Consider the following 21277-nt stretch of genomic DNA (forward strand, 5'->3'; position numbering starts at 1 on the left):
CTTTGACGGACATCATCCCCTTTTTCTTGAATGTTCGTCAATTAGGCTACTAATGTTCTTATTTTGCAAGTGTGATTTTTGTCAATCTACCGTTGAACGAAATTTGCATCTACAGGACCCGTTTGTGCAAACTCGGTCCAACTCTGTCTAAGTGCCTAAACCGACCAAGACTTATGCTTATGTAAAGGAATCTACCCATTCATCTTTTGATGCGCCATACTTGTCTGTATAAATGCTGCCCAACTCAACCTGACTTATAGCGGGTCAACCCGGCCCGTAAAACAATATAAATAGGCATTACCCCTTCATTTTGGATAATCACAAGTTGCCCATTTCTTGCTAATTACCCTAATACCCCAATTTTCAGAAATTTGCTTTCTCCCTCTCCCTCTCCCTCTCCGCCTATCTCCGGTGACCCCCGTCGCTTTTCCGCTGCAACTCAATCCGATCTGTACGCCCACAGTGACCCTCTCTCGTTGGTTCGAGGGTTTTCCAAGGGGTTTGCTTCTTTTGTCTTTTTTTTTTTTGTTTCCTTTTGATCTTCCTTTTACCTTTCTTGGCCTCCATTTCCCCAAATGGTTTCTCTGAACCCGTTGTCTTTTTCATAATTTAAGAATTTATCTATTTCAATTTGTTTAGCTGATTTTCTATGAATTTGATTTGTTGTTGCAGTGACGAGCTGACTTTCTGGAATCCGAAACCCTAATCTCTCCGAGGTACAAACATTCTTCCGAGCTATAAGATCTAATCCTATCATTACTTTCTGTTGTTTATTCTTATATAATTATTGGGGTTTTGCATATTTTTCATAGGTACCCATTGTCTGCATATATAACAAGGATTGATATTTCAAGTTAATTTTGGCTCCTTCATCTCCTATTTTTTTTCGTCCTTTCCTTCTTCCGTGAATGCATGTGCAACATTCTCCTATCAAAAAGTTCATCTCCTAATTCTTTTTCTTTTTTGTCTTTTCCTTCTTCGTTCCTAATTATTTATTGTCTCAATCGATTAAGGCTTCTTGCGTAGGCATAGTAATCTGATTAGTGTATTATTTGCCGTGTATGTCTCACTGTCAGCAAGTCGGAATTTGCATATGCATTTCCATGTCCTTTTTTTGTGTTGCATAGGCCTCCATTGGAGGCTTTCACTGTGTGACCGTGTTGTTAAAATATATATATAAACGAAACCAGTTTTGGAAAAAAACCGAACCGATTGAAACCAAACCCACCCAAGATACAATAACGATAGTAATAAATGGGTTTGGGGCATGGCCACTTCTGACCTAGGCTTGGCTTGCCGCTGCTGATAGCTTAAGCTTTTGGGCTTCTGGCAGTTGTTGAATGGATGGTGGGAGATTCAAATATGAAATCAGTATCAAACAAACTTTGCTCAAAATTTTCCTTGTTTGAAATAAGTGGAATGAAATCTTTGCCTAGTGCCTACATATAGATGTGAAATTACAATCTGTTACAATTCTAGGTCAAATACTATGATAGACGGCATAATTACTCATACTCCCTATCCATTCGTGGAGTCTGAAAGTTGGATTAAGTTGGATACCTGTCTGGATTTCAAAGAATTATTGATATTGCAACGCCGTAGATATCATGTAATTATAATATCAAAGAGTTTATTTCTAAGAATAAAATGAATCATTGGCATGTGCTCTGGTTGTTGTTTTTGCATTGTGTTACTTTGTAACTAGAAAAAATAATGTTGGTTCATAGGTTATCATACTCTTCAATTGCTTGAAAGTACACTACCCTCACCCACATGTCAGCTGATACAGGAATCATGGAGATCGATTTTGATGCTGAAAGTGATAGAACACCAGAGACAAATGAAAATGGTTTTGTTTGTAATCCAGTTTTACCTGATGAGTCTGGGGAAGGTTTGCCTTATGCTCCTGTGAATTGGCCTAATCCTGGTGATAATTGGCGCTGGAAGGTGGGGAAGAGAGTTTCTGCTGCTGGACACTTTCTGGATAGGTATCTCTATCTTCCAAAGCGTCTTCGCAATCGTGAACATTCAACTCGTAGGAAATATGGTTTTGCAAGCAAGCTTGCAGTTGAACGATATATCAAAGCAACATTTCCTGGTTTAAATCTTGATGACTTTTTTACAAAATTCTCCTGGAGGATCCCTGCACACCAGTCAGCATTGACAAATGGTCAGCCGTAAGCAAATTTGATTTTTATTTTCTATTTTCTCAACTTTTGTGCTTTTATATCTTTAGGGCATCTTTATATAAATAAAATGATAATATCTTTGTCTGTCTTTGAAATGATCTGGTGTTTGTGTACCTGTGTTTTCTTTTCCTTTTCATTATCTTTTGTTGGTGATTTGATCCAGAGCAATTTATCTTGGAGACTGGTGGCTAAGCTCTTATTTCTTGACTTATGTCTTCAAGACACGTGTGTTTGGTTGTTTATTTTCTAATTTGTATTTAGTGTAGTGAATGGCTGAACTAATGGTGTCAATTTTGGAAAAAAAAAAATAGTGGGGTATTTAAATGCTGTCAGATTCTGTTCAACATTCCTATACGTTAAAGTTTCATTTTCTATCTACAATCCAAACCGAGTCTTGTTTTTTTTTTATCATGATCTTTTCTCCGTCTTTATAAGATTCTTGAATTTTTTTATGTATAGCGAACAGCGAGCGAAGTGTATACATCATCAAATTCAAGCTGTCATAACAATATATCTCATTTTGGTTTTAAAGCTTTTCACAAATAAAAAATAAAATCCATGTTCAAGAATTTACTAATTTAGTTTACTACGCATCTAATATGTTTTTCACTTCTCAACTTATTGGAGAACCAATAGCATTACTTTCATGTGGAATTTATGCAGGTAGTGCGAAGTTAAAGCATGTGTCACGTGTTCTACCCCCTGAAGAGTGTGCAGAACCTGATTACATGTCTGATACTGAGCGTTGTAAAGCCGGAAATAAGAAGTGCAGCAGTCTGTTGGAACAAGCAGAAAGCCCAGTTTTAGCAGTAATGGAGTGTGATATTTGCTGCACTGAACCTAAGTTCTGCCGTGATTGCTGCTGCATTCTTTGTTGCAAGTCTGTAAACTCGTCCTGTGCAGGTTATGATTACATTCGATGCGAAGCATTGATGCATGATGGTAGCATATGTGGGCATGCTGCCCACATTGATTGTGCTCTGCGATGTTACATGGCTGGCACTGTAGGAGGAAGCATTGGCTTGGATTCTGAATACTATTGCCGGCGCTGTGATGAAAAAACAGATTTGGTTTCACATGTCACAAGGCTTTTACTTGCTTGCGAATCTCTTGATTCTCGGGATGATGTTGAGAAGATTTTAAATTTTGGTATCTGCATTTTGCGTGGTTCACAGAAAACCAGTGCAAGGGACCTGCTGAAACGTATTGAAGTGGCCATTGAAAAGGTAAATATAGTAGCTTCACAGTATTTAGACTCCCACACTTACACTTCCTAAAATTCCGGCAATATAACATTTCTATTTTAAGCAGCTCAAATGTGGGACTAATCTTGAAGATATTTGGAAAGAGGGAGACAATTTTTCGACAATCTCCACTGGTAATCTTCCTTTTCTAAAATTAAGTAATTATGTTATGATAATTACTTGCAACTTTTTGGATGCTGTACAAAAAATAAAATTAGTTAATTTGCACAAGGTTTCATCTCTCTCTCTCTCTCTCTCTCTCTAAAATGTTTTCATTTGCATACAGATGTCTCTCATCATGGGGATACTGTCATGGAACTTACTGGCTTCCAAGAACCCTTGGATGTCAGGGGCTCGCAATTTTATTATCGAACTGAAGCTCAAAAACTTGAGGAAGAGATTGATCAGGTTCTCCATGCACTAAGAAGGTCACAGGAAACTGAATTTAAAATGGCGGAGGAATGCCTTAATGCACAGAAGAACTATCTCTGTAATCTGTATCAGCAACTTGAGAAGGAGAAGTCTGATTTGGTACAGCACGCGTCAACTGACTCGGATGCTTTACTGAGTACTGTAATGAGCAGAGTGAAGCAGATTAAAAGCGAAGTCAAAAAGCTTAAGGATATGGAAGAAGTGGCCAACGGATTTGGAAAGACTTCTAGAGCTGTCCTGAAGGAGCACTTCAGTTTGGCAATTGAGGATTGAAGTAAACCTTACTGGATTATGATGGTTTAATTTCGTTGTTTCATCAACTTTGGTATTGAACTGGCTTCTTTATGGTTTGAACCGATTGCGCATTAGATTTTTGTGCAATCGGGCTGTCACATTTTTGTGTGAGGGTTTGTAAGCACGAGGGCATCTAGTAGAATCAGCCTGTGCCTACTGGCAGAAGAAAGGTATGAAGAGGCCGTTGAAGGACTTTCAAGGAACCCTCTTATGTTGTGAATTGTATCCTATGAGCTCCCAAAGAATCTGCACCTTCTTGCAGTGATTGCGTTGTTTGATGAAACGGTGCATGAGAAAGGTCGTCGCAGATTATAGTCTGTTTGAAGCATCAGGCAAGTGCGCTCTCAACCTCCCAATTTCCCCGACTGCGATTTTTGCTTTTCTTTATGTCTGTGAAGGCGGTTCGCCTGACTGGGGAATCGGAAATTTTGGCAACTAGAGAACACTTTGGAGCAGGAGTGCTGCTGCTCTTCGTTCGTGTGAATAGGTTGGTTGCAGATGTAGGCATTTTCATTTCCTGTACAATGTGTGTACAATGTGTGCACAATGCACAAATATAGTTTCTTCGGAATGAAATGGACCTTTCAAGTTGTTAAAATGGTTTGGTTATGCTTGCTTATTTGGTTTTCCGATTTATACAAAAACTGAAAATTTAAATAGTCATCAATCGTGGGTTTGTGCTACTTTCGGACGAATGAAGCTAAAGCAACCCCCCCAGCTTTCAGTTTTCAATCTCTTAGTACTAGGATTAATAAATCAAACGAGAATCAAGGAACGGAAACAAGGACAGCACCGAGCAGTGTCAAAAGGAGTAAACGGGAGTGTGAAAATCGCAACGGCGGAAACACCGCATGCAAAAGCAAAAGCAAAAGCAAAAGCAATACCAATAACCTAGATCTAAAAGACCAATCCAGATCCAGTACACAATTGCATCATCATTGCTAAAACCAACATTTCTTTCATTCAACAAGAACAGCAGCATAAAACAACGGCAGCCTCAAAAGCTCAGTTGCAAAGCTAAATCCAACTTAATTGGAACAACTAAAATTATAGCCCAAACAAGTAAAAAGATTTAAAAAATACAGAGATAATTACTGTACAAGAACAAGGCGGTTACCCATACCTCCTCTGAAACCCCCACCCCCATTCCCGTCGCCACCGCCCCAAACCTCTCCGCCACCATCACCCCCGTCCGCATTCTCCACTCCCACATCCTTCGGCACCGTCACGATAAGCTCCCCGTCCACGAAAACCGCGCTGGCCAACTCGGGTCGAGTCGATTCCGGCAGCCGAAACCTCCACATGTCGAGCTCGAGCTCGTCCATCGTCAATTCCGCCGATCCACTTTCGCGAACCACGATTTTGGTCACCCCGGGATGGATTTCGATGGTGTGGGCCCTCACGCCGTCGCCGATATTATCGGCTTCGGCGACGAATCGGAAGCAATCGGGATTCTCCTGGACCAGAACGTCAGCGTCGGACCGAAAGGGGAGCTCCAGGATCCGGCTGAAGACATGGGGGAGACGGCGGAGCTTCTTATGGGTCAGACCCAAAAGTGCCTGCGCTTCAGAAAGTGGGTTTCTTGATCTGTATTGGACGGTGATGTTGCGCTTCCTGGGCATGGGGTGGACCTTCATGGTTGGCGGCTTCAGTGGCAGCTGCTGGGGCGGCGGTGGCGGAGGTAGTGGAGCTGCAGAAGAAATAGAGGGATGCGACAAGACTAATAGAAAGATGAAAGATGCCCTTCTTGTGAAAAAGGCAGGCCAATCTTGGGTGGGAATCAAAATCCTGATTGGGTTGTTGTTTTTACCAAAAGAAGGAATCATAAAGGATCGGTGGGAAAATTGATTTGGGTATTTTTTGGGAAAATGCCCTAACCCTAGAAATTGGATTGGATTGGATTGGATTGGATTGATATTGAAATGGATTGGATTGGATTGAATTGAATTGAATTTTCCCAATTTCTTTCTGATAATTTAGAAATTGGGGAGAATGAAAGAAATGTTGGCTGCAATTTGAAAAGGGCGTTAAGGAAAGCTCCCTTTCTGGGTAAGCATAGTGGCTAGAGAGGCGATGGGCAGAATCACAGCAGAATATATAAAAGGCAAGATGGTTTAGGTTTCATCCTTGGACTTTACTATAATTACAATTTTGGCCATATTTTAATTTTTTGCACCATCGTTTATAGCTACTTTGATGTCAAGGAAATCTTAACAGGACAAGGATAAAAAAGGTTATTCCTTGTGTAATTATATAATAATAGAGATATATAGGGTGTAATTTCATAGTAATTGTAAGTCACCTTCCAAGCTCATGTCTTGTGACACAATTTAGGTTGTCCTTTTGAATTCGTTTTCGTTTTATTATGTGACAACTTTGTCAACGTGTTTTGGGATTTTTTTTGACGTTTTTTCAGTGGCAAACGAGTGATCAACGCATAAAGACATGTCCTTGTGAGAAGAACAACACATGGAAATGACTGCTTGCTAATATTTCTAGGTTGACGAGCAAGTTAACTAACATGAAATGGGTACATTTTCATATTTCTAACTTTCTAAGAGGAAGGAAGTAAGGGACATTCCGTTACCAAAAAAGAAGAAAGGGACATTCCGTCTCCTAGACTCATTGGCAACTTCCTTGAAGTTACACTCCCTCCTCCACCCTTGTCTAATATGGCATTTTACAAAACTAACATCGATCGACTTTGCATGAGCTCTTTTATCACAGAATTTAGAATATACAAGAAATTTTAGATGTGTGCATATTCTATCTAGTTATACAATAGTAATTTTTTGCTCAGCAGCGTAAAATGATGCCCACCGGTGTAATTATTGTCGATTAAGATAAGTCTGGTTTAGTCTATCTTCTATACAAGTTTCAAGATTTAAACTCTTCAAAAAAAAAAAAAAAAAAAAAAAAAAAAAAAAAAAAAAAAAAAAAAAAAAACAAAGCGGTGAGCAAAACTGTTAGCATTGTATAAACTATAGGACAGAGAATGAAGGTTCCCCGACCCTTCGCAGAAGGGGTGACCAACTAAAACAAAACAATTTTAATTTATTATCTCTACAAAATTTTGGATTAAGTGCGCAGATAGAGACAGTGCTTGCTGTAGTTTTCATATAGCAGTACATGGGGTGCTCGGTGACAAACAACCATTGTCCATTGAAACTACTCTAAACCCAGCACCCATAGATTTGTTTTTTTTCTTCTTGTTATTTTTTCAATATCTTTGAAATTAATCCAAAGATTAGAGGGTGATTTTTCCTAACTGGGGACATTTGGTGACCATAAAATTCCAAAATCTGCTTGCTAGCTTTCAGATTAAGATTTTCACGTTTGGATTGTGGAGCTTCTTTCGTTTTTGAAAAAATACGTCTTTCCAACAGAATGATAAAATGGGAAACATAATACATGCATATCCAAACTAACCACTTATTTTAATATCGCTTGTATTAAAAAAATTAACCGCTTATTGTTGTTGCTCATTGAAGGAGCACTCTGCATCTTCAAATGCATAACGAGCCCAAATGGAACTCAACTATTGATTCATCAATAATTACACAGCGGTGAAAAGTAAATGACAGTAACTTGCCTGATACTGTGGTAAATTGAGACAGAGATGCTCTCTTCCTGGAGGGGTCTGACAAACACAAGGCAATTGAAAGGGCAATTTGTACTTCCCTTAAGCTCTCCCCTTTGATCTTCTCGTATGCTCAACCACATCGACTCTGTTACGTATGTTCCATTTTTGGTACGTCTTCCTCATGGTGCATATGACGCCTACGGTGAGATCTTCTATGTTTACGAGTCTGTACTTTTGGGGGATTGACAGTGCTAGAGCTACTTGGAAGAAGAATCTCCTTGCTTGTATTACCAAACACGCAATCAAAAGGGTCAACCATTACATCAACACCAGAGTTCACCTACGATAAGAAATAGATGAGTCAGAATACAAGAGACCCTTATCATATGCCATGAAAAGTAAGTGTAGTTTCCTCATCATTATTCAGATATGTACATAGGCAACAGGGAAGAGTGGAAACCCCTTCTGAACGTGCAGAGTACAAATGATCCTACTATAGTACTATTGCTGTTGATTTCATCATGTAACTTATCTGAAGACACACCTGTGAAAAAGATTGAAATTTATATACCTAAGCAGTTAGGTTTGCTACCGGTATAGGCCCAGGGCATGATACTTTCTTTGGCATGCAAATTTGATCGGGGTATGGTTTTCTGCACCATGTAATGGGGTTCACATGCATTTGGTGGGTATAATGTTCAACTCTATGAATTATTAAGGCTACAAACTATCTTATGTACACATTCCTCGACAGTGACAAGTTTATGCTACATCAACAACAACAACAACAACAACAAAGCCTTTTCCCACTAAGTGGGGTCGGCTATATGAATCCTAGAACGCCATTGCGCTCGGTTTTGTGTCATGTCCTCCGTTAGATCCAAGTACTCTAAGTCTTTTCTTAGAGTCTCTTCCAAAGTTTTCCTAGGTCTTCCTCTACCCCTTCGGCCCTGAACCTCTGTCCCGTAGTCACATCTTCGAACCGGAGCGTCAGTCGGCCTTCTTTGCACATGTCCAAATCACCAGAGCCGATTTTCTCTCATCTTTCCTACAATTTCGGCTACTCCTACTGTACCTCGGATATCCTCATTCCCAATCTTATCCTTTCTCGTGTGCCCACACATCCCACGAAGCATCCTCATCTCCGCTACACCCATTTTGTTTACGTGTTGATGCTTCACCACCCAACATTCTCTGCCATACAACATCGCTGGCCTTATTGCCGTCTTATAAAATTTTCCCTTGAGCTTCAGTGGCCTACGACGGTCACACAACACGCCGGATGCACTCTTTCCATCCAGCTCGTATTCTATGGTTGAGATCTCCATCTAATTCTCCGTTCTCTTGCAAGATAGATCATAGGTAACGAAAACGGTCGCTTTTTGTGATCTTCGCTAGATTGCTCCGGTCATTAGTGTGGATAAGTATATAAATGGATAGAGATAGGAAAGCAAACACAAGATGTACGTGGTTCACCCAGATTGGCTACGTCCACGGAATAGAAGAGTTCTCATTAATTGTGAAGGGTTTACACAAGTACATAGGTTCAAGCTCTCCTTTAGTGAGTACGAGTGAATGATTTAGTACAAATGACATTAGGAAATATTGTGGGAGAATGATCTCGTAATCACGAAACTTCTAAGTATCGGAGTGTGGTGTCGTCTTGACTTGCCTTATCTGTCTCATAGGTAGATGTGGCATCTTCTCTGGAAGTACTCTTCCTCCATCCAGGGGTGGTATCTTTAACTGGTGGAGATGCACAAGGTAATGTATCAATTTCACTTGAAGCTTACTTGTAGTTTCAGGCTTGGTCAAGCGCGATACAAACCATGTAGTAGGAGTCCCCCAAGTCGCCGAGCTAGGGGGTCTGCTGAAAGAGGTGACAGACAAGGTAAGCAATCAGAGCTCCGACTGATTGTTCACCTTCTCCCCATCTTGCAGCAGCATGAAGGATAAAGAGAAGAAAAATGAGAAGAGATGATATGAGATACTTTTGCTTTTGAAGAAGTAACTTTCCACAGGCTTATTCTTGAACTGAGCTGGAGGGTTTTCTGGTTTCCTCCAGAGTATAAGGCCGACTGAAGAATTTGAGGGTCAAAACAAGTCCATCAAATCTAGAGTACGTTCCACCCTGCTGATATGGGATACTTTTGCTTTTGACAGAGTAATGGATGTATCGGCACGTGTGCTGTTACGCTTGTCTCCACATGCTTCCTTGTATCCTTCGCACTTGCCCTATCTGTTCCTCAAGCAGATGCGGAATCTTCCCTGGAAACATAAGATGTTGAAGATGAGTACTCGAGAGCAATGCCAGGTAAGTAATCAAGTAAGGGGTTCCAGGCAGTCAGTTCCTGGCTGGAAGCTTGATTCCAAGTGCTGACTGATTGCTCTCTTTCTCCTTGTCTTGCAGGTAAAAACAAGGCCAAAAGAAAAAACAGGGAAAAAGCATGATATGGGATACTCTTGCTTTTAACCCTGATGATATGAGATATTCTTGCTCTAGTATAGCTTGTTTGCAGAGGTATTATCGGGGGGAAAGAAAGCTGAATATTTCGAAAGGCTTTGTTGGGAGTGCCCTCTCAGATATGATGAAGGGTTGAGCATTTTTGCAGGTCTGCCTGTCCGTTGGGGATGGAGGTCGACATATATAGGAGTCTCCCTAACAACAAGTAGTAATGCTATTCCTTTACCCTGCTTGGTCATAGCACGGTAGTGGGAGCTGCCAGTTTCACATGTTTTAACTCTGTCAGAGCACTTTGAAAAAGTGGTCTGTGGTATCTGGCTCTCGAGATTCGGAGAACGATGCCTCTTCGATTTTTGAGAAAGCAATCATGTTGGGGGTCTGACTCTCGAGATTCGGAGAGCAGTGTCTCTTCGATTTTTGAGGAAGTAATCATGTTGGGAGTCTGGCTCTCGAGATTCGGAGGGCGGTGCCTCTTCGATTTTGGAGCAAGCAATCTTGTTGGGAGTGTTGTCTCGAATGTGAGTAAAAGTTGGACATGTTTGCTAGTCTACCTTGCCACGAAGCACAAAGGTTGACACATAGGGACTTTCCAATTATCCAGCAATGGTACTGTTCCTTTACCCTCTCTTCGATTTTGAGAAAGTAGTCATGTTGGGAGTCTGGCTCTCGAGATTCGGAGGACGGTGCCTCTTCGATTTTGGAGCAAGCAATCTTGTTGGGACTGTTTTCTCGAATGTGAGTAAAGGTTGGGCATGTTTGCTAGTCTACCTTGCCACGAAGCACAGAGGTTGACACACAGGGACTTTCCAATTATCCAGCAGTGGTACTGTTCCTTTACCCTTGTGGGTAATAATATGGTAGCTAGACCTTCAAAATTTATGTGTCTAAACTTTGTTAGTGCTGTTTCTTTGCTATTCTTTTACCTTTCTTGGTCAGAGCGATGTAGTGGGAGCTGCAAGCTTCACGTGCTTCACGTGCTCAACTTTGGCAGAGAACTTTGGCAAAGTGATCTGTGGTACCCATGAGTTATTGTTGCGTGTGGGAAGTGGGTGATTGAACAGTAAGATTCATGTGCTTTCTACTTCACCAGAAGTCTTCGACAGAATGCCCATAATTTCTGCAAAGGTGAGTGTGCGTGTGACAGGTGCTGACAAGGCTAGAAAAGTAGGTGCCTCTTTGATTTCTGAGATCGGCCCTCGTGGTCTCTGAGCAGCCCAGCTTTTGAGAAAGCGAGCGCCTCTTCGATTGATTCGGAGAACGGTGCCTCACCGATTTTTGAGAAAGCAATCATGCTGGGGGTCTGGCTCTCGAGATTCGGGGAGCAGTGTCTCTTCGATTTTTGAGAAAGTAATCATGTTGGGAGAGTGGCTCTCGAGATTCGGAGGGCGGTGCCTCTTCGATTTTGGAGCAAGCAATCTTGTTGGGAGTGTTTTCTCGAATGTGAGTAAAGGTTGGGCATGTTTGCTAGTCTACCTTGCCACGAAGCACAGAGGTTGACACATAGAGACTTTCCAATTATCCAGCAATGGTAATGTTCCTTTACCCTCTCTTCGATTTTTAAGAAAGTAGTCATGTTGGGAGTCTGGCTCTTTAGATTCGGAGGACGGTGCCTCTTCGATTTTGGAGCAAGCAATCTTATTGGGAGTGTTTTCTCGAATGTGAGTAAAGGTTGGGCATGTTTGCTAGTCTACCTTGCCACGAAGCACAGAGGTTGACATACATGGACTTTCCAATTATCCAGCAGTGGTACTGTTCCTTTACCCTTGTGGGTAATAATATGGTAGCTAGACCTTCAAAATTTATGGGTCTAAACTTTGTTAGTGCTGTTTCTTTGCTATTCTTTTACCCTTCTTGGTCAGAGCGATGTAGTGGGAGCTGCAAGCTTCACGTGCTCAACTTTGGCAGAGAACTTTGGCAAAGTTATCTGTGGTACCCATGAGCTATTGTTGCGTGTGGGAAGTGGGTGATTGAACAGTAAGATTCATGTGTTTTCTACTTCCCCAGAAGTCTTTGACAGAATGCCCATAATTTCCGCAAAGCTGAGTGTGCGTGTGACAGGTGCTGACAAGGCTGGAAAAGTAGGTGCCTCTTCGATTTCTGAGATCGGCCCTCGTGGTCTCTAGGGAGCCCAGCTTTTGAGAAAGCGAGCGCCTCTTCGATTTCTGAGATCGGCCTTCGTGGTCTTTGAGCAGCCCAACTTTTGAGAAAGCAAACGGCTCTTCGATTTCTGAGATCAACCCTCGTGATCTCTAAGCAGCCCAACTTTTGAGAAAGCAAACGCCTCTTCGATATCTGAGCAGGCGCCTCTTTGATTTCTAAAGCTCCGTCGAGTGCAGATTTTTATAGGGGCTGGCATTAAGTTCCAAAGCACACTTGAATCTCCACCAGTAGAAGCTTCATTCTTGCACTTCTAAGATCTTGATTTGTCCGACCTCTTCTCTCTTCAACACCTTTGAAAATGTCTGGCCCCTCCGACCGTCGTTTTGACTTGAACCTTGTTGAAGAGGCAGCCCCGCCTTCTCCAGACAACATATGGCGCCCATCCTTCGTCTCCCCAACTGGTCCTCTTACCGTTGGGGATTCCGTGATGAAGAATGATATGACCGCTGCGGTGGTGGCCAGGAACCTTCTCACTCCCAAAGATAACAGACTACTTTCCAAACGGTCTGATGAGTTAGCTGTTAAGGATTCGCTGGCTCTCAGTGTTCAGTGTGCAGGTTCTGTGTCTAATATGGCACAACGCCTATTTGCTCGAACCCGCCAAGTTGAATCATTGGCGGCTGAAGTGATGAGTCTCAAACAGGAGATTAGAGGGCTCAAGCATGAGAATAAACAGTTGCACCGGCTCGCACATGACTATGCTACAAACATGAAGAGGAAGCTTGACCAGATGAAGGAAACTGATGGTCAGGTTTTACTTGATCATCAGAGATTTGTGGGTTTGTTCCAAAGGCATTTATTGCCTTCGTCTTCTGGGGCTGTACCGCGTAATGAAGCTCCAAATGATCAACCTTTGATGCCTCCTCCTTCTAGGGTTCTGTCCAGTACTGAGGCTCCAAATGATCCCCCTCCGGTGCATTCTCTTTCTGGGGCTCTACCGACTGCTGAGACTTCTCCTAAGCAACCTTTGTGAAGGCTCCCTCTTGTGTGTTTATTTTGACTCATGTATATGTACATATTTGTAGCTTATCGGGGATATCAATAAATAAGCTTTCCTTCATTTCAACGTATTGTGTTAAATACACCAAAGCCTTCTTCGCTAAGTTCTTTGAATTTTCTTTTGTTGAAGCTTGTATGTTGAAGCTTTCTGAGTGGAGCATGTAGGTTGGGGTAGTGTTCCCTTAATTTCCCGAGTGAGGAAAACTTCTTGGTTGGAGACTTGGAAAATCCAAGTCACTGAGTGGGATCGGCTATATGAATCTTAGAACGCCATTGTGCTCGATCCTGTGTCATGTCCTTCGTTAGATCCAAGTACTCTAAGTCTTTTCTTAGAGTCTCTTCCAAAGTTTTCCTAGGTCTTCCTCTACCCCTTCGGCCCTGAACCTCTGTCCCATAGTCGCATCTTCTAATCGGAGCGTCAGTAGGCCTTCTTTGCACATGTCCAAACCACCGTAACCGATTTTCTCTCATCTTTCCTTCAATTTCGGCTACTCCTACTTTACCCCGGATATCCTCATTCCTAATCTTATCCTTTCTCGTGTGCCCACACATCCAACGAAGCATCCTCATCTCCGCTACACCCATTTTGTGTACGTGTTGATGTTTCACCGCCCAACATTCTGTGCCATACAGCATTGCCGGCCTTATTGCTGTCCTATAAAATTTTCCCTTGAGCTTCAGTGGCATACGGCGGTCACACAACACGCCGGATGCACTCTTCCACTTCATCCATCCAGCTTGTATTCTATGGTTGAGATCTCCATCTAATTCTCCGTTCTTTTGCAAGATAGATCCTAGGTAACGAAAACGGTCGCTCTTTGGTATTTCTTGATCTCCGATCCTCACCCCTAACTCGTTTTGGCCTCCATTTGCACTGAACTTGCACTCCATATATTCTGTCTTTGATCGGCTTAGGCGAAGACCTTTAGATTCCAACACTTCTCTCCAAAGGTTAAGCTTTGCATTTACCCCTTCCTGAGTTTCATCTATCAACACTATATCGTCTGCGAAAAGCATACACCAAGGAATATCATCTTGAATATGTCCTGTTAACTCATCCATTACCAACGCAAAAAGGTAAGGACTTAAGGATGAGCCTTGATGTAATCCTACAGTTATGGGAAAGCTTTCGGTTTGTCCTTCATGAGTTCTTACGGCAGTCTTTGCTCCTTCATACATATCCTTTATAGCTTGGATATATGCTACTCGTACTCCTTTCTTCTCTAAAATCCTCCAAAGAATGTCTCTTGGGACCCTATCATACGCTTTTTCCAAATCTATAAAGACCATGTGTAAATCCTTTTTCCCATCTCTATATCTTTCCATCAATCTTCGTAAGAGATAGATTGCCTCCATGGTTGAGCGCCCTGGCATGAACCCGAATTGGTTGTCCGAAACCCGTGTCTCTTGCCTCAATCTATGCTCAGTGACTCTCTCCCAGAGCTTCATTGTATGACTCATTAGCTTAATACCCCTATAGTTCATGCAATTTTGTACGTCGCCCTTATTCTTGTAGATAGGCACCAAAGTGCTCGTTCGCCACTCATTTGGCATCTTCTTCGTTTTCAAAATCCTATTGAAAAGGTCAGTGAGCCATGTTATACCTGTCTCTCCCAAAACTTTCCACACTTCGATTGGTATATCGTCTGGGCCTATTGCTTTTCTATGCTTCATCTTCTTCAAAGCTACAACCACTTCTTCCTTCCGGATTCGACGATAAAAGGAGTAGTTTCTACACTCTTCTGAGTTACTCAACTCCCCTAAAGAAGCACTCCTTTCATGTCCTTCATTGAAAAGATTATGAAAATAACCTCTCCATCTGTCTTTAACCGCGTTCTCTGTAGCAAGAACCTTTCCATCCTCATCCTTGATGCACCTCACTTGGTTTAGGTCCCTTGTCTTCTTTTCCCTTGCTCTAGCTAGTTTATAGATATCCAACTCTCCTTCTTTGGTATCTAGTCGTTTATACATATCGTCGTAAGCCGCTAACTTAGCTTCTCTGACAGCTTTCTTCGCCTCTTGCTTCGCTTTTCTATACCTTTCACCATTTTCATCGGTCCTCTCCTTGTATAAGGCTTTACAACATTCCTTCTTAGCCTTCACCTTTGTTTGTACCTCCTCATTCCACCACCAAGATTCCTTTTGGTGTGGGGCAAAGCCCTTGGACTCTCCTAATACCTCTTTTGCTACTTTTCGGATACAACTAGCCATGGAATCCCACATTTGGCTAGCTTCCCCCTCTCTATCCCACACACATTGGGTGATTACCTTCTCTTTGAAAATGGCTTGTTTTTCTTCTTTTAGATTCCACCATCTAGTTCTTGGGCACTTCCAAGTCTTGTTCTTTTGTCTTACTCTTTTGATACTATCGCTACTTATAAAACTAAACTTGTCAGCAATGTAATGCAACCATTTCTAAGAAAAAAATACTAGATAAGTTTCTTACAGGAACTTGTTTGGGAGCAAAACGTATTTTGTGGGAATCATTCTGGGTGTTCCGGGAGTCACTGTCAGAGGAACTCTGATGGTCACCATGGGAAGCCTGGTCCGGATCACCTTGAGAATCGCTGTAATCTGTTCTTCGACCATGGCTAATGTTATCACTAAAATAATTCCAATAACGCCACCTCAGCGTTGGCTGATCTGAGTTCGCATCATAAAAAACTTTCTCAGAATAGAACTGTTTAGAGATAAGCCCCATCATAGAAGGATCATTCTGATACTTATTCACCATTCTGTTATTTGAATCACAGTTCACAGTTCAATAATTCAAAAATTTCAATTAAAGTTAGTAAACAAGCAGATATTGGTCATATACTACAATGCATTTCTTTTCCGGATAAATACATGTACAGTAATGTCCCATATATACTCAGATAATTACATACAAAATCAAGTACGGGTTGGCAGAGATGTGATGGAAGGGCAGACATTAGTCATATACCGAAAATGAAGTTTTTGTGAATGAATAAATGTATCAGAAGGACTTCAATTCCATAAGTGTAAGAAGGACAATGAACTCAAAATTTTCAACTCCTAATTACAACTCATGAAGAATAGATCCACACCAAGATGGCTAAAGATCCACACCAAGACAGCTAAGATGACTATTCATGCATACCAGAAGAAAACTAGTGTTTCTAGCCAATTACACAAAAGTGAATCATCAAACATCCTAAAAATAAAAATGGTGACATACATAGTTGCTAACTCCGCCTGCATACGACTTCCATCCTGAGAAAGAATATGGTTAACACATGAATTTAAGGACCTAGACAAGCTCCATAGTCCAAATAGAGCAGCAGCTCCTGCAGAAGCATAAAACTTGTTCAAAGGAGAAGTGATAGGTACCCATGATTCATATATATATATATATATATAGAGAGAGAGAGAGAGAGAGAGAGAGAGAGAGAGAGAGAGAGTTTAACCCACCTCCTGAAAGGTTAAGTCGAATAAACGTATTCAGCTTCTTTGATGCTGCGATAAAGAAACTGAGATTGTTAAAAGAATGAAACATATAAATAAACAACAATTATGCTAACGAAGTAATAACAATCCAAACTTACAATAAAAAAACCTGAATCATTATTGGAACCCAAAAGAGGAACCTTTACATGTAAATTAAATGGAACAAAAAAATTAACATAATTGTTTATTAAAGAATCCTATAACTTTTCACCAGCTTGCTCCTTCGAATGATTATAAATGAGTATAAAAGTGATATGCAGATGGTAAACATTCATAAAAGCCCCAGGAAATGTGTAAGATTACAATTCTATGAACCATAAATATCAATTGCAATTTGCAAGCTGATATCCTTTCCCTTGTAATGTTTCAAAAAGTGCAGAATTAAGAAAAGAAGAAAAGAGAACAGGATACTAAAATGTATAAACTCTAATGCAATGAATTATTATTCCAAGCAGCGAAACCAACGTACTTCAATACACTTTAATAAGTACATATCCTTTTTCACTTGAACATAAGTGTGGCACTGGCAATCAGTAAACATCTCTTGATAACTACCTCAAAACCATGTGGCACTGGCAATCGGTAAACATCTCTTGATAACTACCTCAAAACCATGGAACAACGAAAACTTGAAATACTGGAGAACCAATGTTTCTCTATCCAAAACCAGTGCACACTGTTGTAACCGACAATGGCCTAATGCAAACTCTCCATCCAAATAATGAGAAATCGAACCCTCATTTCTCTATCCGAAACCAATGCAAACTCTCGTAACAGAAAATGACCAAATCAAAACTGGGTTTTGCAGCTTTTGGCGAATGAGAAACAAAATGTGTGCCAAATTAGCTAATATCGAAAAAAGTCACTCGCTTGTACCACTACCGCTATCACACAACTGGAAACTCCAACCTCCCAATGAATTGAAATATACAGAAATACATAGTTGGCAGATAAAAATTCACAAAACACACAGGAACCCTGAACAAGAAGATTGCCAAACGAGAGAGAGACCTGTCCAGGCAACAGTGGCAGCAGCAAGACCTCCGAATGTAAACTCCCTGACAGCTTTGGACTTGCAAGTCAGAAGAATCTTAGTTTCTTCAGGCGTCAGTTTTACCTGCATATATACACATATTTGGTACAGCAAGGTTAGCAACTAATGGGTGATTCTTGGGTAAACCTGAATTGGGATTAGGGTTTCGAGGAATTTGGTGACTGAAATTGGGGAAATTTGTGAAATGGGAGTGGAAATTTTTACCTGTTTGTACCTGAGATGTTGCTCCAGCTCGAACAAAGCTTCTCCCATTGCTTTTTGGGGGCTTCAGATCGTAGAACGTTTCCTCCTTGTAGATACAAATTACAAAGGAAGGAGAGCCGCATATAAACGACATGTCGTGTGTTCTATAGTTGTATAGTCAGATTGTTGGCCAATTTTTTTTTTTTTTTTTTTTTTTTTGATAAAGTAAGAAGAGGAAGGTTTGATAAGTAAGAAACAAGGTTGAAGCATTCGCATAGTTGCAAAGACTGGCATACTTTGATGAAGTTTGCTTCAAAGGTGTATGAGAGAGATTATTGTCAGATATGGGACTAGGTTTCACCACTACAAACATGGTTTTTCTTCTTGTAAAGACTATTGATAAACTCTATTCTCCGTTTGAGATTACATCTCTTTCTACTCGCTAAAACATGAATGCGAAATTCGTTCAATTCAATCAATCAGAAAACTATCCCAATGATCTGGTCTAATGTTCTTGCTGATGACTAACATTTGATTGATTAACGCTTACATCGCCTCTAATATTTACAAACGCTTCCCACGAATTGTATTACCTGGAAATTTGCAGGTCAAATGCAGTATTTTCAGAGGTAAAAACTCTTCAGGTACAAGTCGTGTTGAAAAAGATATTTCGTTTGCTAAAAGGCGAATGAAGCTTTTTCATTTAGGACAATTTGAGTTACTAACTATCTACCTGGATTCCTAACGCCAAACAGAGCCTAGTTTGTTGCTAGTTAATCATGATCAGGAAAGCAACAATTTCCCGATTACATTACACCGTTAGGGAACATATACAGTTCGAGATTAGATTAACAATTAAGCTCATCAACCGGTTCCACAATACAACATAACAAGGGGACATTTTTTCGAAGCTTCTCACAAGATATGAGGTCCGGATATCTGCTGAGAGAAAACATTGCACCTCCAATGATGTCCGCTGGGCTCTTTAGGTTGGGATTTCGATATTGTAATTTGCAGTAGTTTCAAGGTACTGGTTGTTGCCAAAAGTAGATAAGAGCCAAAATTTCTGCTGCATCTTTCCAAGCATTCTTGAGACCATATTCTTCAAAAAGGCTAGTGCTGCTGAAACCAATCTTTGGTTATCACATATCGTGCTCCACCGGTACTCAAGAATCCATGTATTCGGATCTAGCTGCACGGCTGAGGCACCCCAACTTCTCTGCACCCAGGAACTGTTTGGCTTCCGAATCACATACCTGCCGACCTTTCCATCCGACCACTTCTCAACAACAACAATGTGGTAAGAAAATAGTATATGTTTGTACAGCATGACACAAAACTCAGAAACACCTCAAGGCTGACCATACAACATTAACATAAATAATCTAGCAAAAACGTTTTCAGCTTTACCTCTGTGACTCTGCCGGATAAGATTGTGAAAGACCGGGAAGAAAACCCACTCGTGAGCAACCCGGCAGTCTGCAAAGGCCATCCCCATATCCTCACCTCCTCGATTGCGGATTTGTACAATGTGCAATGTGAGCTCAGAAGCAAACCATCCTAACATTTCATCATTAACAAGTTTGTGAATTTTGGAACAGACATTTCAAGTTTATCACCGAATAATGCTGAATTGCTGATTAAACTTGTAAAGCAGAAGTTTGATTACAAAGTACCTGACTAATGTCCCATATAGATCTAGGATAGCTGCAATTCGAAACCCTCCGAGGAACAAGACCCTGCATTTCTTTCTGCAAGAACCTCAGCCTGCCATTCATATCATCCACAACCCAAGATTTTTCACTAACATTTATCACCATCTCCGGCGACAGAATAGGTTTCAAAGCACCCGAAACCATCTTAGAAAACCCGCACATCGCCACATAAACCAAGCTTAAACCCAAAATCAATCTCCAGAATTCACACCCAAAACCCCATTTTCTCTCCGTCTTCTTAGTCTTCTTCTTCGATTTCAATCTTGCGGCCGGTTTACGCTCCGGAGACACAGGAATCGAAGGAGAGCCCGACGTGGGTGTGGACAAAATCGAAGCATCGAAAGAGATGGGAGTGCGTTCAACACTAGGGTTGTTCTTCGGCCTTGAAGATGAGAATTTGGTGAGCGGGCTTTTCTGGATGCTGAAAGGCATGAGATCGAGAGTGGCATTGATGCTGGCCAAGCACATTTCGCAGTTGCAGTTGGCATCTTTCCGGCATCCTGGGTAGTAGCAGCTGTCGCGGTTTTCAGATCTGTCATCGTCCATGGCTGTGGTGGTGCTCGATTTCACTGAGGATGATGTAGTTGTCATTGACGGCGACGATGAGAGGGCGGATTTCATGGCTGCTTGAGCGTTTCGGGGTTTAGGAGAGAGGCTTTGTTTTGTGGACATGGTGTTTGAAGCGTTCACAACTATGCTGTGTGGGGAAAGATGTGGTTTTAAAATTCTAATCCCCAACGGTCATATATGGCATGATCTGGTGGGAGTTGTTTTTTGAATCCAGTGATGGGGTAACAAATCTCTACATGATCTTTGTATGGTTAAGAGCCTTTCCAATTCAGAACACTTTTTTATTTTTTATTTTTTTAACAAATGATATTATCTACACTAAGGGGAGGAGGTGAGCTTAACTTTACAATGAACTAGCAATAATGTGGTTCAAACTCAACTTTGACGAAAATCGAATCTAAAACTTCTCACTTACAAATGAAAAGAAATATCACTAGACCGTAGTACTAAATTGCTCAAATTCAGGACTCTTAATGGCAAACACTTATCACGTCTCCCAAACTCTAACGGTTAATTAACTTGATGAGTGGGATAATGGATCTCAACCTAACCAATCACAGCACGCCCATCATACTCTAGTAAAATCATTTTCAAGTTCAACCCTACTAATGTATAATAACATGACCTTTAACCTTGAGAAGGTTCTTCTGTTAAGAAACTCGACCTCTTGAATTCAAATTCATTAAATTTAACTCGGGCATCGAAGAGATGTTTGTTTATTTGAGCATTAGTCAAAGAAAGTCTAGTAATAACCAAGGTATTAAATATCGATAATATCGGAAATATCGGTAGTCCGAAAACACGGAAATATCGATGGAAATATCGGGATAATATCAATATCGATAAAAATAATATGGAAATCACGGAAATGTAAGAAAAACTTGAAAATTTTTATTGAAACTTTGCAGGATGTTTATTTAGT

General features: G+C 41.0%; 3 protein-coding genes and 1 pseudogene across 5 annotated transcripts; 1 reads left to right on the top strand and 3 right to left on the bottom strand.

Moving 5' to 3' along the window:
• Nucleotides 1-302: 302 nt before the first annotated feature.
• LOC126594792 (protein OBERON 1) lies at nucleotides 303-4757 on the top strand. 3 transcript variants are annotated; one of them, XM_050261048.1, is made up of 6 exons: nucleotides 303-499; nucleotides 673-716; nucleotides 1728-2170; nucleotides 2853-3415; nucleotides 3501-3567; nucleotides 3720-4757. In XM_050261048.1, exons 3-6 carry the CDS (start codon nucleotides 1774-1776, stop codon nucleotides 4136-4138), a joined length of 1446 nt encoding a protein of 481 aa, XP_050117005.1. In that variant the 5' UTR covers nucleotides 303-499; nucleotides 673-716; nucleotides 1728-1773; the 3' UTR covers nucleotides 4139-4757. The 3 variants fall into 3 exon arrangements, with proteins under 3 accessions (XP_050117005.1, XP_050117007.1, XP_050117006.1); XM_050261050.1 differs by having other exon boundaries at nucleotides 1781-2170; XM_050261049.1 differs by having other exon boundaries at nucleotides 1790-2170.
• Nucleotides 4758-5097: 340 nt separating this feature from the next.
• On the bottom strand, nucleotides 5098-6257 carry LOC126594799 (uncharacterized; annotated as a pseudogene).
• A 1334-nt stretch (nucleotides 6258-7591) lies between these two features.
• LOC126594794 (uncharacterized) lies at nucleotides 7592-18213 on the bottom strand. The gene is made up of 6 exons (XM_050261052.1): nucleotides 18092-18213; nucleotides 17845-17950; nucleotides 16798-16842; nucleotides 16565-16673; nucleotides 15812-16100; nucleotides 7592-8082 (listed from the first exon to the last, which is right to left on the bottom strand). The coding sequence occupies exons 1-6, from the start codon at nucleotides 18137-18139 to the stop codon at nucleotides 7891-7893; spliced, it is 789 nt and encodes a 262-aa protein (XP_050117009.1). The 5' UTR covers nucleotides 18140-18213; the 3' UTR covers nucleotides 7592-7890.
• Nucleotides 18214-18738: 525 nt separating this feature from the next.
• On the bottom strand, nucleotides 18739-20565 carry LOC126594793 (uncharacterized). The gene is made up of 3 exons (XM_050261051.1): nucleotides 19747-20565; nucleotides 19481-19630; nucleotides 18739-19349 (listed from the first exon to the last, which is right to left on the bottom strand). Exons 1-3 carry the CDS (start codon nucleotides 20455-20457, stop codon nucleotides 19056-19058), a joined length of 1155 nt encoding a protein of 384 aa, XP_050117008.1. The 5' UTR covers nucleotides 20458-20565; the 3' UTR covers nucleotides 18739-19055.
• Between the last annotated feature and the right edge of the window lie 712 nt (nucleotides 20566-21277).

This window comes from Malus sylvestris, chromosome 13 (assembly GCF_916048215.2).
Source record: "Malus sylvestris chromosome 13, drMalSylv7.2, whole genome shotgun sequence".
Classification (NCBI taxonomy): domain Eukaryota; kingdom Viridiplantae; phylum Streptophyta; class Magnoliopsida; order Rosales; family Rosaceae; genus Malus; species Malus sylvestris.

Bases quoted from the DNA above. Each gene is read 5' to 3' on its own strand.
- LOC126594794 (XM_050261052.1), bottom strand. From the start codon at position 18,139: ATGGGAGAAGCTTTGTTCGAGCTGGAGCAACATCTCAGGTACAAACAG. The intron at 17,951-18,091 runs GTAAAAATTTCC...GTATATATGCAG, and splicing joins AACATCTCAGGTACAAACAG to GTAAAACTGACGCCTGAAGA. The intron at 16,674-16,797 runs GTGGGTTAAACT...ATGCTTCTGCAG, and splicing joins TCGACTTAACCTTTCAGGAG to GAGCTGCTGCTCTATTTGGA.
- LOC126594792 (XM_050261048.1), top strand. From the start codon at position 1,774: ATGTCAGCTGATACAGGAATCATGGAGATCGATTTTGATGCTGAAAGT. The intron at 2,171-2,852 runs GTCAGCCGTAAG...GAATTTATGCAG, and splicing joins CCAGTCAGCATTGACAAATG to GTAGTGCGAAGTTAAAGCAT. The intron at 3,568-3,719 runs GTAATCTTCCTT...ATTTGCATACAG, and splicing joins TTTTTCGACAATCTCCACTG to ATGTCTCTCATCATGGGGAT.
- LOC126594793 (XM_050261051.1), bottom strand. From the start codon at position 20,457: ATGTCCACAAAACAAAGCCTCTCTCCTAAACCCCGAAACGCTCAAGCA. The intron at 19,631-19,746 runs GTACTTTGTAAT...ATGAAATGTTAG, and splicing joins CTATATGGGACATTAGTCAG to GATGGTTTGCTTCTGAGCTC. The intron at 19,350-19,480 runs GTAAAGCTGAAA...GTTGTTGAGAAG, and splicing joins TATCCGGCAGAGTCACAGAG to TGGTCGGATGGAAAGGTCGG.